Source organism: Mobula hypostoma, chromosome 2 (genome assembly GCF_963921235.1).
Source record: "Mobula hypostoma chromosome 2, sMobHyp1.1, whole genome shotgun sequence".
NCBI classification, from domain to species: domain Eukaryota; kingdom Metazoa; phylum Chordata; class Chondrichthyes; order Myliobatiformes; family Myliobatidae; genus Mobula; species Mobula hypostoma.
The window spans coordinates 34,323,152-34,337,891 of NC_086098.1; the positions used below are offsets into that span (position 1 = coordinate 34,323,152).

At 40.9% G+C, this 14,740-nt stretch overlaps 1 protein-coding gene across 1 annotated transcript in view; it reads right to left on the reverse strand.

Annotated features, from left to right (window-relative positions):
• Window positions 1–8,186: 8,186 nt before the first annotated feature.
• The window catches only part of cdc5l (CDC5 cell division cycle 5-like (S. pombe)), a 59,921-nt gene continuing 53,367 nt past the window's right edge, over window positions 8,187–14,740 (reverse strand). Inside the window, exons 15-16 of the mRNA XM_063070791.1 lie at window positions 11,785–11,997; window positions 8,187–8,664 (exon numbers count right to left, since the gene is read on the reverse strand). Coding sequence (XP_062926861.1) covers window positions 8,557–8,664; window positions 11,785–11,997 — 321 coding nt within the window. The 3' untranslated portion in view covers window positions 8,187–8,556. The remainder of the gene's footprint in view (window positions 8,665–11,784; window positions 11,998–14,740) is intronic.

A 14,740-nucleotide genomic window follows, 5' to 3' on the forward strand; every position in this document is an offset into this window, starting at 1 on the left:
GTGTCAGGCTGAAATAATGTTCTACTGTGTCTGATGCACAATGCAGTGTGCAGAAAATTTGCCAATCCTCAGTAATGTCTATAATGCACACTAATTGCAGTCACTGGCGAGACAGCATGCAAAATACAACCCTGCAGCCTGAGAACTTGTGGGAATTACCATTATATGTTAAAGCAGATGGCTTGAAAGCATTTCACTGATGAGGTCAGACACCAAGCATCCCTGATATCCAATAGGTTAGCACGCTCTCAAAGCTGAACACCATGAGCAAGGCGTATGTAGATTATAGGGGTGGAGGGAAATCTCTTTACGAAAGTATTTGTTACAATCATCCATGGCACATTAATTGACATTACTGACCTGTGGATATGAGCATTATAAAACTATCTTTGTTTGCTAATTCCAATAGCATGTGAGAATACAGAATGCAATCACCTTCTATACTTTCCTGTTCCAGTGAAATGAATGCAACTGGATATAAGCAAATACAGCAAATTGTTCATAAACTCCTCTGTTTAGTAGTGTTGACCAAAGGCAAAAATAGTCACTCTCTCTTCGGCACCTGGCTATCTAATCATTAAAAACACAGTATAGCTCTTAAAAGATAGTAGTGGGCTGAAACCAAAAATCTGATAGCTAAAGGAGAGCTGTGGAAGATTTAAAACCTGTGCAGCAACAGAAAATTATTGTTTGCGATGAATCAAAAATAATCAGGAGGTACAAGTGTAAAGACATTGTACAGGAACTTGCTGGGAAATGCCTCTGTATAAATGTTTGGTTGAACACAGAAGTCTTGAAGCTTTTTAACTGAGCTTCGTTTGACATTGGGCTCCACACTACATCCATTCATGGAGAAATTCCCATGCAATTTCTGGGAATATGTATAAGGGAACAGAGGGACTTAGGAGTACAAGAGCATAGCTTGTTGAAAGTGGTGTCACAGGTTGATAGAGCGGTGAAAAAGGCATTTAGCACACCGGGCTTCATCTGTCAGGTCACAGAGTATAGGAGTTGGGACACTATGTCACAGTTGTATACGTTGTTTTGTGAGGTTGCACTTGGGAGTACTGTGAACAGTTATAAGAAAGATGGCATTCATAGCAAGAGGATTCGAGTACAGGAGCAGGGAGGTACTACTGCAGTTGTACAAGGCCTTGGTGAGACCACACCTGGAGTATTGTGTGCAGTTTTGGTCCCCTCATCTGAGGAAAGACATCCTTGCCATAGAGGGAGTACAAAGAAGGTTCACCAGATTGATTCCTGGGATGGCAGGACTTTCATATGATGAAAGACTGGATTGACTGGGCTTATACTCGTTGGAATTTAGAAGATTCAGGGGGGATCTTACTGAAACATATAAAAAAGGGATTGGACAGGCTAGATGGAGGAAGATTGTTCCCGATGTTGGGCAAGTCCAGAACGAGGGGTCACAGTTTGAGGATAAAGGGGAAGCCTTTTAGGATCAAGATTAGGAAAAACTTCTTCACACAGAGAGTGGTGAATCTGTGGAATTCTCTGCCACAGGAAACAGTTGAGGCCAGTTCATTGGCTATATTTAAGAGGGAGTTAGATATGGCCCTTGTGGCTAAAGGGATCAGGGGATATGGAGGGAAAGCTGGTACAGGGTTCTGAGTTGGATGATCAGCCATGATCATACTGAATGGTGGTGCAGGCTCGAAAGGCCGAATGGCCTACTCCTGCACCTATTTTCTATGTTTCTATGTTTCTGTGTAAAGTTGTGGTTAAACTGGAAAAAGTGCAGAAAAGACTGTTGCCACGACTTGAGAACCTGAGTTATAGGGAGAGGTTGGCAATGCTAGGTCTTTATTCATTAGAACATACAAAAATGAGGGACAAGCTTATAGAAATGTTTAAAATTATGAGATAAAGTGGGCAGAAGCAGTCTTTTCCCTGGTGTAAGGGAAATATTTCAGATGAAAGGGGAAAGATTTCAAGGGACCTGAAGGGTAACATTATCATGCAGAGGGTAATGAGTATCTGCAGTGAGCTGCAAGAAGACGTGGTTGAAACAGCTGCGTTGGTAACATTAAGAAGCACTTGTACAGGTAGATGTCGGGCTGGACTTAGAGGGATATATAAAATAATCACTAGCAGTGTGGGCACTTTGGCTGATGTGAACTCAAAAGAGCCTATATTCATGGTGTAATTGCTCTGAGTGTTTGAGATAGACTGGAATTGTACCTCTGAACCTGCTCCAAGCTAGAACTGGCTCAGAGGAAGTCAGCCCATTCACTTAAAGGAGAGAGTTAATGATACGGATAGCTACAACTTACATTTCTTTTTACTGAGTTTAATATCATTTGAATATAATTAATATACATAATGTTTTAATCATTTAATTGAGCCTTAACAGCTTTAAATGCTTTTGAAAATTCTGCAATTTTCAAAAAACTTGCCTGTACCTGAGAAGTTAACAGACGGCTTGAGGAGCGTGTGACTTTCACAGCCTTTAAGGTGATTTTAGCCATTGTAAGGATGGAGCTTGTTGGCATTACACCACCCCAGGCTTTACTGCTGAGGATAATAATCAGATGTACATGGCTTTGGGCAGCAAATCAACCCAAGGGCATCTAGAAAAGCTAGATGGCAGATACATCAAAGGCAAGTGCTGGCAACTCACTGCTGTAAGCTGGAAACAAAAACATCTTTTACCTTTACATATGAGTATTTTGCCCTAGAAATAAAAGATAGCCAAAATGGAGACGCACAGTACATAGGGAGAATTGTCCTCAGGCAACCTCATCTGTAACTCTAAAGAACTTCATATCAAATATGCTGTGCCAACTTTTCGTGCATTGCAGAAGGAGAGAACTACATGAATGATTGATCTAGGAAGGCCTCCTGAGTTAGGCAGTGCTTAGACTTCATTGATGCTCAGAGACATGAGCTAATGAAATCTGAGACAATAGAGAAAGAACCCCAGTCTTTATCAATGGCCAACAGATACGTTAATTGTTACTGCTTTTGTGGGAGAAACAAACATTGAAAGGGAAGATGGGCATGTGGATCATATCACTTTGAAGGCCGTGCAGAACAGAGGGACAAGAGTGACAAGAAGACGAGTGAAAGCAGCAGTGCTGGAATAATGGAAGAATGACCCAAGGATGTAATAAAGAAGAAAGAGTCTTACTCTTGGAGTTTATTATGTAGAACACTAGACTAGTGAGTCAAAGATTAACAAAAGCAAGTTTATAGACTCAGCACAAGTATTGCACATTTATGGCATCTCTAGTTCTTTTTATTTCTTCTTGTGAACAAAGCACAATCAAACTTCAGTTTTCTCAGAGATGATGCTGTTTAGAAGCATTCAATATTCTGATGAATATGTTTATTTTAGTTTAGAGCATGTTATAACTTGAGACAAGGGAAATTAAGTCTGTGAATATACAAACACAGTTTTCTTTAATTAATTTATTTCATAAATGCTTATTCAGATCGAGCTGTTTCAGCTTTGCTTAATGCCATCTGATTTCTTCCCACAGATATAAATCACAATTTGTACTCTTGATAAACGCTTGGTATTATCCCTCAATCTAGCATTCACATATGAAACCTAGTACCGTCCAATCATGTAGTCTTAAGTTTGCTCTGTCATGAAATACTGAGCTTCCCGTAATGAACTGGAAGATTCAGCAGCAAGAGTAACTATATAGTGATTTAAGTGTTATGGCAGCATAGCACTAAAATTGTACTAGACTACTGTATTCTGCACAAAGGACAAGCACAGTGATCCAGAGGCATGGGTTTTCACCCCATTATGACAGCTGTGGAATTTCCATATCAGTGATAAATTTGATAACCTGAGTCAAAGTACTAATGCAGACTAAAAATAAAAACTGCTCGAGGATTCTCAGGGCATCGGGCAGCATCTATGGAGGCAAATAGTCTGTGTTTTGGTCAAAATCTTTCATCCCGACTGGACTGATAGACTTCGTAAATGGCTGCAGAGCCCTTAGCTTGGGGAGGGGAAACATGAATAAGAGTCTCTGAGTATTCAATCTCTGCTGCAAGTCAGTAGAGCATGGTTAGGACTCTTTCTCTATACTTGGAATAGGTAGCTTGATTCATAATGGTCACAAGCAACTGGGACTTGGAGAACTTTAAAGAACCAACTTCCTTAATGTAATTATAACAGTGATACAAGCAAACTACTGAACCCCAGAAAAGTATGGATGTTTTTTGATCAAATAAAGAGCCCAGCATAAAATAAATAATTTGCTTTCTTATGTAGCACTAAATGCCGAACGTAACTCTCAGCTGATGCTAGCATCAAAAGATAAACTGCTTGACCTGTTGATTCCTTCTAGCAAAGGGATCGTTGATGTTTCAGATGAGACACTGACTGATTTGTGCTGCAGAGACTCGACCTAAAAAGTCAATCATCCCTTTGCCTCCAGAGATACCGTCTGACCCACCCAGTGGCTTTATCCAGCAGTTCATCTTGTTCCAGATTCGATTTGTCTCCAGGTTTAACGTAACAATGTTAGATACAATTGTTTCTCCAAATGAAAAGCACTGGAGGCTAATATTTTATGAAAGTACTTCGGTAGGGCCAACCAGGGTAGGTCTTACACAGTGAACGGTAGGGCACCGAGGAGTGCGGTAGAACAAAGGGATCTGGGAATACAGGTCCATAATTTGTTGAAAGCAGTGTCACAGGAAGATAGGGTCGTAAAGGAAGCTTTTGACACACTGGCCTTCATAGATCAATGTTTTCACTACAGGAGATGAGATGCTATGTTGAAGTTGTATAAGACGTTGATGAGGGTTAACTTGGAGTATTGAGAGCAGTTTTGGTCGCACACCTAGAGGAAAGATGTAAATAAGGTTGAAAGAGTACAGAAACAATTTACAAGGATATTGTCAGGATTGAAGGACCTGAGTTATAAGGAAAGGTTGAACAGGTTTGGACTGTATTCCCTAGAATGTAGAACTGGCATACAAAATCATGAGGGGTTGAGATAGGGTAAATGCAAGCAGGCTTTTTTCACTGAGGTTGGGTGGGACTACGGCCAGAGGTCATGAAAGGTGAAAAGGTTAAAGGGAACATGGGAACAACTTATTCACTCAGAGGGTCATCAGTGTGTGTGGAATGTGCTACCAGCACAAGTGGTGCATGTGAGCTTGATTCAAGATTTATTATCCAAGAACGTATAAGTTATACAACCTTGAGATTTGCTTGCTCACATGTAGTCACAAAGCAAGGAACCTGAGAGGATTGAAGAAAAAAATAAAACTAGAAATAAAAGACCAATACTCAACGTGCAAGTGAAAGAAAAAAAATTAAAAATCATGCAAACAATTGAAGCAAACAATAGCACTTCGAACCAGAAGTGAGTCCTCAGAGTTGAATCCCAGAGCGGTCCAGATTAGGCCCAAAATCTCGCTTATCAGTTCATCATATTAGCAGGCAAAGAGCACAGCAGCTGGGACAGTCTTCATAGCCTCAGTGCCATGGAGATGACCATTGCAGAGAGAGTGAAATCGACTCTCATCTGACTAACACCCTACCTTTTCAGTCTATCTGGGCTGGTGTTTACACTGTCTAAACAGTGCATTGTATCTCACATTAAGACCCAGATACCACTGCTGTGAAAACCTTAGTGCCTAGCCCACGCTGTCTAGCGACTCGATTCCATTATCCAGCACGAAGCTGCTCTCAAGCTCTTCAAATCAGCTCGGTGCCCAGAGTGTTCTAACTTCGCACCCGGCCTTTTGAACAAGCATCAGAATTTCTCTGCCCGAGCCCCGACTACTCCTTTCGATGCCCAGAATGATCCAACTTTGCTCCCAGGGCATTGGAACTCCATGTGCAACACACTATATTGGCTCAGTCGCCTCACCATCGTTCACCCCTTCACTGTTTGCGGCGATAATTTAACACAATTTACCTCAGAAAAGTATTTGTTTTTAGACGGATTTCTTAGCTTTCGACTACCAGAGAGCTGTTGCACACGTTCGGTAGTGCCATTTTAACCAGAAGTTAAAGAGAAGTTTGGATAGGTACATGGATATTAGGGGTATGGAGGGCGGTGGTTCCAGTGCTGGCTGACGCAAGTAGGCAGTTTAAAAGGTTTCAGCGTGGACTAGATGGGCTGAAGGGCCTGTTCCTGTGATGTGCTTCTCCAAGACTCTAGGAAAGATTACAAAACTTAGTTTTGGCCATCTCTATCACAAAACTATTGTGTCTAGGTGTGTTTTTAATTTAGTCACTGCATTATTTTCAGGATTAAAACTCTACGTAATAACCCATCTGAGAATTGCACGTTTCATTACGTACTCAATTCCTTACATATTACATTATATAAACTCAATCTTGTCTAATACACAGAGGTGCAATTAATGATACAAACTCTACGAATCCTACCTTATTTCATATACAATGAGCTACAGGAACCTATGTATCCAACATGAGGGATGAAAATACAGAAAAATTAATGGATTAAACCCTACAGATGGTAAAAATATTAAACAAGAAGTTTGTCATTTTAAGTACTCTTCCTACATAATTTAGTAGGAGTAACAAAGGCTAACTGAGCACTAATGCGACTTTCCTATTTGGTTAAGACCAATGCTGAAGTACAGTTACAAGAAGTAGCTTGTGCACCCTTTGCAACTACCTGGTTTTCTGCATTAATTACTCATCAAATGTGGTCTGATCTTCATCCAAGTCATACTAATAGACAAACAAGCAATTGTACTTCCTCTCGTCAATACTGAGTACACCATTTAAACAATCATAGTCTAGGCTCAAAAAAGTAAGTGAACCTCTGGGGTAAAGCTTTCTCTAAAAGCTACTTGGAGTCAGGTGATCCAATCAAAAAGCTGAGACTGAAGGTGTGGGTTGCAGAAGTGCCCTGCCCTATGAAAAAGACACACAAGGTCAAGTTCCTGACAGAGCCTGCTCTTCTCAAAAAGATGTTTATGTGCACCATGCCTCAATCACAATAACTTTGAGGACTTTAGAAGAATTGTAGAGATGCATGAAGATGGAAAAGACTACAAAAGCATTTCTAAAGACCAGAGTGTTCATCAGTCCACAGTAAGAGAAATTGTCTACAAATGGAGGAAATTCAGTACTGTTGCTACTCTCCCTAGCAGTGGGCATCCTGCAAAGATCACACCAAGAGCTCAACGTACAATGCTGAAGGAGGTGATAAAGAATTCAAGGGTAATAGCAAAAGACCTGCGGGAATCTCTAGGACTTGCTAAAGTCTCTGTTCATGTGTCCACTACAGGAAAAACAGTGAACAAGAATGGCATTCATGGAAGGACACCATGGAGGAAACCACAGCTCTTTGAAAAAAAAATTGCTGCATGTCTCAAGTTTGCAAAAGACCACCTGGATGTTCCACAATGCTTCTGGGTCAATGTTCTGAGTACAGATTAGACAAAAGTTGAACTTTTTGACAGAAATGCCAATTGCTATGTTTGAAGGAAAAAGGGCAATGCACACCAACACCTCTTCCCAACTGTGAAGCAAGGTAGAAGGAGCACTGTGGTTTGGGGCTGCTTTGCTGCCTGGACTACTTGCAATTGTTGAGGGAACAATGAATTCAAAATTGTATCAAGACATTTTACGGGAGGATGCCAGGGTAGCGGTCCTTCACCTGAAGCTTAATAGAGTTGGATGCTGCAACAAGACAATGATCCAAAATAAAAGATTAAATCAACAGAATGGTTTAAAAAGAAGGAAATTTATGTTTTGGAATGGCCAAGTCAGAGTCCAGACCTTAACCCAATTGAGAAGCTATGGCATGACCTGAAATGGGCTGTTCATGCAAGGTATCCCAGAAATATTGATGAACTGAAACAGTTTTGTACAGAGGAATGGTCTAAAATTCCTCCTTGCCAGTGTGCAACTCTGATCAGCAGCTACAGGAAAGGTTTAGTGGAGATTATTGCTACTAAAGAAGGTTCTACCGGTGTGAATGAGTAAACAATGTGTCCAATAAAGGCATGAAAAGTACAATTGTTTGTGTGTTTTTAGATTAAGCAGATTGTGTTTGTCTATTATTGTGACTTAGATGTAGATCAAATCAAATTTTATGAGTATTTAGTGCAGAAAACCAGGTAATTGCCAAGTGTTCACAAACTTTTTCTTGCAATTGTATATCTTTTCAAAGTTCAAAAGGTTTAATTATTTCAGTCGTTAAAATAAAATATACAGAGAATAAACAAATTTCACATTTTATTAGAATGATACTCAAATCACAGTACAAATCACTCTTTTCCATAAGTTTAACATACAATTAAGAAAATGTTCAGAAAAGCTTTGACAGTAGACCAGCTTAACATGTTTTCTTCTTTCAGTACTGACAAACAGAAGACTACTCCATATATTACTTAGAATCTCCATGTGGAATATACAAAGGATCCATATATACTACAGAAAAATTCTCAGTACAATTTGCACAGGGTGACATCTTGAAGTTTCCTTTATAGCCATTATTGTCACAGAAAATACTTTATTAAATGGAGTTCACTGTACAAAGTAATGTGAAATGCATGCAGAGCAGAGGATTTTCCACTTTATCAATACTTCGCTGCCACAAGTCCTTCTTTTTCCAGAAGCAGGTCTGCATACCTCTGCTGAAGTTCCTTCTCTCTCTCCTGTTGTCGTGCGACATCTTCCCTCAAAGACTGAGTTTGGAGTTTGAAAAAGATATGGCAAATAAAAGTCACAATATTGTTTATGAATAGGCAGCAACAGAAAGCTAAGCCCTGCCTTCACTCTGAGACACCTTAAAATCAGAATTTGAAACCTGCCATTCCTAAAATGCAGAAGATATCCTACGTTTCAATTCCCCCACCTTGCTTTATGGGTGAATGCTCCAAGTGAAAGCAGAATGCTACCTAACATTTCTAAGGATTAATTTTGTTTTTGTACCAGAAAATACCCTGTACCACTGGTAGTAACTGTACAGACAGCAGATGTCATCCTCAATGATTTTACAGTTAAGTAGTTTAGTGTGCCTTGTTTGTGCAAGAATCACCTACAAATGACTACATTTATAAAGAATGACAGTTTTGCTTTATGGCAGCTAATTGTTATAAAATTGTGGCAGGTTAAGTAACTGATTCTTCTACAGGATAGACAACAACGTTCCCATGACATTTACCATCCAATTCCAGAATAGTCTATTTCGTACAGCTCAAGTTTGCAGTAAAAAAGTATTTTCTTTCATTGTTACACACACAAAATGCTGCAGGAACTCAGCAGGTCTGGCAGCATCTATGGAAAAGAGTTAAACAATCCAATGTTTTGGGCCAAGACCCCTCATCAGGACCAGAGAAAAAGATGAGGTCAGAGTAAGAAGGTGAGGGGAGGGAAGAAAGAAATGCAACGTAGTAGGCGATAGGTGAAACCTGGAGGGGGAAGGGATGCAGTAAAGAGGTGGGAAGTTGACTGGTGAAAGAGATTAGGGCTGGAGAATGGGGAATCTGATAGGAGAGGACAGAAGGCCATGGAAGGAAGGGGCAGGAGCACCAGAGGGAGGAGATGGGTAGGTAAGGAGACAAGGTAAGAAAGGGAAATGGGAATGGGGAATGGTGGGATCATTACTGGAAGTTCGGGATATTGATGTTCATGCCATCAGGTTGGAGACTACCCAGACGGAATACAAGGTTTTGCTCCTCCAAACTGAGCGTGGCCTCATCACGGCAGTAGAAGAGGCCATGGACTGACATGTCAGAAGTGCTAGGAGGGAGATCAGTGGGGAGGAACGGATGGACAAGGCAGTTGTGTAGGGAGTGATCCCTGCGGAAAGTAGAAAGTTGGGGGGGGGGCTGGGGAGAGATGGTGGTGGGATCCCGTTAGAGATAGAGGAAGTTACAGAGAATTATGTGCTGGACGCAGAGGCTGGTGGTGTGGTAGGTGAGGACAAGAGGAACCCTATCCCTGGTGAGGTGATGAGGGGATGGGGTGAGGGCAGTTGAGCGTGAAATGGAAGAGACGTAGTTGAGGGCAGCAATGATGATGGAGGAAGGGAAGCCCATTTCTTTGAAGGAGGACATCTCAGTAGCAGATGTGGCAGAGATGGAGGAACTGAGAGAAGGGGATGGCATTTTTACAAGTAACAGGGTAGAAGCAGGTAGCCGTGAGAGTCAGCATTTTTATAAAAGACATCAGTAGATAAATTGTCTCCAAAGATTGAGACAGAGAGATCGAGAAAGGAGAGGGACGTTTCGGAAATGGACCAGGTATATTTGAGGGTGGGGTGGAAGTTGGAGGCAAAGTAGATAAAGTCGATGAGCTCCACATGGTTACAGGAAGCAGCACTGATGCAGTCGTCGATGCAGTGTAGAAGTTGGGAGTGATACCAGTGTAGACTGTTCCACGTAGCCAACAAAAAGGCAGGCATAGCTGGCACCCATGCAAGTGCCCATTTATGTGGAGGAAGTGGAAGGAACTGAAGGAGAAATTATTGAGAGTGAGGACCAGCTGTGTCATTGAGAGGGAGGAGAGTGGAGGTGGAGAGGAACTGGTTGAATCTGGTGGCCAGAAAGAAATGGAGAGTTTTGAGGCATTCCTGGTGGGGGATGAAGGTGTATAGGGATGGGACATCTATAGTGAAAATAAGATGACCAGAGCCAGGGAACTTGAAATCATTGAAAAGATCAAGTGCATGCAAAGTGTCATGGGTATAGGTAGGAAGGGACTGAACCGTGAGGGGGGTGGAGGAAGAAATGGGAACCGAGTCAAGGTACGCAGACACAAGTTCAGTGGGGCAGGAACAAGCAGAAACAATGAGCCTACCTGGTCAGGGGAGGTGCGGGGCAAGGGAACTATGAGGTTGGTGGCAGTGGATGGAAGATTCCAGAGTTAAAAAGGTCGGTGATTGGTGTGGGAGACACCACACCAAGTGGGGTCCTGTTCAAGAGGCAAGTAAGAGGAGGTTGTTGCTTGGCCTCAGCAATGTAGAGCTCAGTCAGCTAGACTACTATAGCACCCAGTATATCTGCGGGTCTGATGGTGAGGTTAGGATTAGTGTGGAGAGAGTAGAGAGCAGTGCACTTGGAAGGAGTGAGGTTGGAATTGGAGAGAGGGGTGGTGAAGTGGAGACAGTTGGCAGTTAGCAATGAAAAGATCCAGAGCAGGCAGAAGATCAGAGCTGGGCATCCAAAGAGAGGAGGAGGGTTGAAGATGGGAGAATGGGTCATCGTTACGGGTTGGAGAGTAATGGTCAAAGAAGTAGGCACGGAGTTGGATGCAGTGGAAGAAGAGCTCTGCGTCATGGCAGGCACTGAGGTGTGGGCGCAGGGGGACGAAGGTGAGGCCCTTATGAAGGACAGAACATTCTGCCACAGAGAGGGAAGGTCAGAGGGGATGGTGAAGACACGGCACGGATAAGAGCTGAGATCACCGGGGGAAGGGTTTTGGTCGTGTCAGAGAGAGGAGAGAGTTGGGATGTTCAGGGTAAGGTGGGCTAAGAGGAAGATGGAGTCTCCGAGGACCCAAGAGCTGGTGGTGGGACCTGAAAGACATGGGACTGCAGAGTGGTGGTGGGAGAAGGGGAGATGGGGCTCCAGTGGCAGGGTATAAAGTCCCGGCCCGGGGGTGCTGTCGGTCAAGGCTGGAGTTGGAGGTTGCACATTAAGCACTTTGAAAGGGTCCGAGGACATTGGAACCCGCACTGATGGCTTTCATTGCTACACTGTATTACTAATGACTTTAATTTTCCAATTTTTTTAATGTTTAAATAAATTAGTGTTTTAATAGTGTATTTTAAAACATTACAGTTGATTAACTGCCGTAATTACCTCTTGTCTTCTCGGAATAGCAATATCTTCATGTTTCTTCAGTTCCTCAAAGGTGCATAATTCCAGATGTGCTTGTTCAATTTGATCCCACAGATCACTCAACTGTTTCATAAGCCCTGTGGCACGTGACTGATAGCCACCAAGCAGGATCTTGAGCTTTTTCTCCATTTTTGCTGCCTGCTTTGCCTCTGTGGTCATATGATTTCTGTTGGTCTAAGCAAGAAATTACATAAGCAGATTTTTTTCCCCAAGAAATACTGTTGTCAGCATTTTCTAAAATTGAGGGTTATTAGAATCAACTCCTGTATAATTCACAAATGAGGCTGATTTTATCTGACACTTCAGTCTTGTGAAATTTCCCAAAATATCTATCAACATTCAAGTTTGGTCTAATCATCACAGAAGAATATGAACAGAACAGTAAGCCATTCAACCCCCAGCACCTACTTCACTGTGCACCAGGATTAAGGGTAATCTTTTACCTCAGTGTCACAAGATCATGTCCTTAGATTTCGTTAATATGTAAAGTTCTATTAATGCTCAACTCAAATATATCTATGACTAAACCTCCACAACCACCTTGGCAGTGAATTTCAAAGTTGATTCTTATTTTGAAACCATAGCCCCTGGCTCTTGACAACCCAGTCGCCAGAATTATCAGCTCTCCATTTACCTTGTCAAGCAGCTTAGGAGTTTCATATGTTTCAATTTCACATGTCAGCCAAACACATTTAATCTCGGTGTATGACAAACCCATTATCTCAGGAATCAATCTGGTGAGACTTTACTGCATTCCTGCCATTTCAAGTATCTCCTTCGAGAGTCAGAAAGAGCACAATCCAAATACCACAGCTTTACGCAAGAGGAATAAAATGTTTCTACCCTTGTACTCAAATCCTCCTGCTATAAAGGCAAACATATTTCTTACCATTTAAATTTCTATTTTTTTTTTGTAAAATTCTATTCTATTTCTTTTTTCCTGTAAATAGAAAATCTCAAGGTAGCATATGGCAATATACAAATACTTTGATACGAAATTTAGTTTGAAGTCTGCCTTTCCAGTTGCTTGTTGAACTTATATTTTTACTTCCAGTTTTAAGGGCAATGCAGATTGTCCTGAACACCAACATCTTTTAATCTGTTTCTACTTTTATAAAATTCCACCTTTTCTTTTTTCTCATCCAAGCTGGGTATCTTCATTTTTTTAATTCCATTTGCCATATTCTAGCCCATTCATTTAGCCTGTCTACATTACCCCCGTACAGCTATCTAGCTTTGTATCACCTGCAATCCTAGTTGTATTATACTGGATTACCTCATCAAAAGACTTGCAAATTCCCACTGGTTTCCTTCTATTACCCAGTTCTTAATCCAGTATATTGCTCCCAACATTACAGGTGGACATATCAGTTCACTTGCACTTCTTCCAATCAATATTCAGTGATCTGCTCCTCGAGGAGAAAACATGTGAGGCACTTGCCTTTAATCCAGCTAGGTGACTCATGAGAATCAGATAATATTAATCCTTTCAATTTGCATAATACTCGATCTAAAGTTGCCTACTCCTTATTGGCTCTTCACACCCCAATCTCTTATATACAATTTACCCTCCTCACTGTTGATTTTATACTAAGATTAAACTAAGTTCATACTAAGATTAAAGTCTTTCATGATTATTATATTAGTCTTATTACAGGCACCTCCAATTTCTTGATTTATACTATACCCTGCATTACCATTGACAGCTCATACATAAACACAAGAGATTCTACAGATGCTGGAAATCCAGTGCAAGAAACATTCAAAATACTAGAGGAACTCAGATCAAGCAGTATCTATGGAAATGATAAACAGTCAATGTTTCGAGCTCAGACCCATCTTCAGGAGAGCTATTATTAATATTTTCTATCCCTTGCTATTCTTAGGCTCCCCCCCCCCAATTGATTCTACTTAACTTTGAGCTATGACCCATTCTTTTTACAGCTTTTATCCTTAATACCAAGGCTACCCTAGTACCTATTCATTTTGCTTATCTCTTTCAAGAGTAAGTATTCTGGAATATTTAGTTCCTAATGTGGACCTCAATGCAATCATGTCTTTATAATGTCCTTTGGAGTATATCTACTTATTTCAGCCTGTGTCATTAATTTGTCCAGCTTGTTATGAATACGTTTTGCACTCCAGTGATGCACTCGTACCCTGATATTCTCTGTCCCTTCCAGACAAACTGTAGTTATTGTCACTTATTTTTCTACCCTGAACTACGGCTTTGCCATTCCTCTAACTCATTAAGGACGTGCCTTTGTGGTGGTGGGGTTTCCAAATTCCTATCCAAAAGAATGCGGGGAGGGCAGGAACCCTCTGCATATTTTTTTAAAAATCCACATGAGAAGTTGATGCAATTTAATCTTTAGGACTACAGGATTAATCTGAATGGGATGAAACTGGTGGGATGTGTGATTTACTCTAGTTTATAAGCTTCCAATTCTATCTAAGCTCCTGAATAGCACACTCAGTTTTAAAAGTACCATAAAGTTTGACTGTCTCAAGATAAAGTGACAGATTACCCAATCCTTCAAAATTACCAATGAGGGAAATTGTGCAAGCAAGGGGAAAAAAAAAGAGGCAAGTTTAGAAATTTGGAAAATATCAATGTTGTTATAAAAATGCACCTCAGAAAATGTCTTAATTTTATTGATAGAGGGAGCAGCAAAGCAAGAATTAAACTGAAAATATTATTTTACCCTCAATTATACAAGTTTTGAAGCTGTAACTGAAATAATGAACTAAATGAGAATTTCTCATTGTTTTGAATTTCTCAATAAATTGGTACTGATTACATTAAAATAAACTAATGAAAATGCTCCATGCTACAGTATAAATATCTGCCCCAAAGCCCAAAATTCACTGATGCAAGAGCTCTGTGAATTTTTCAAAACACATTCCTAGAGACCAG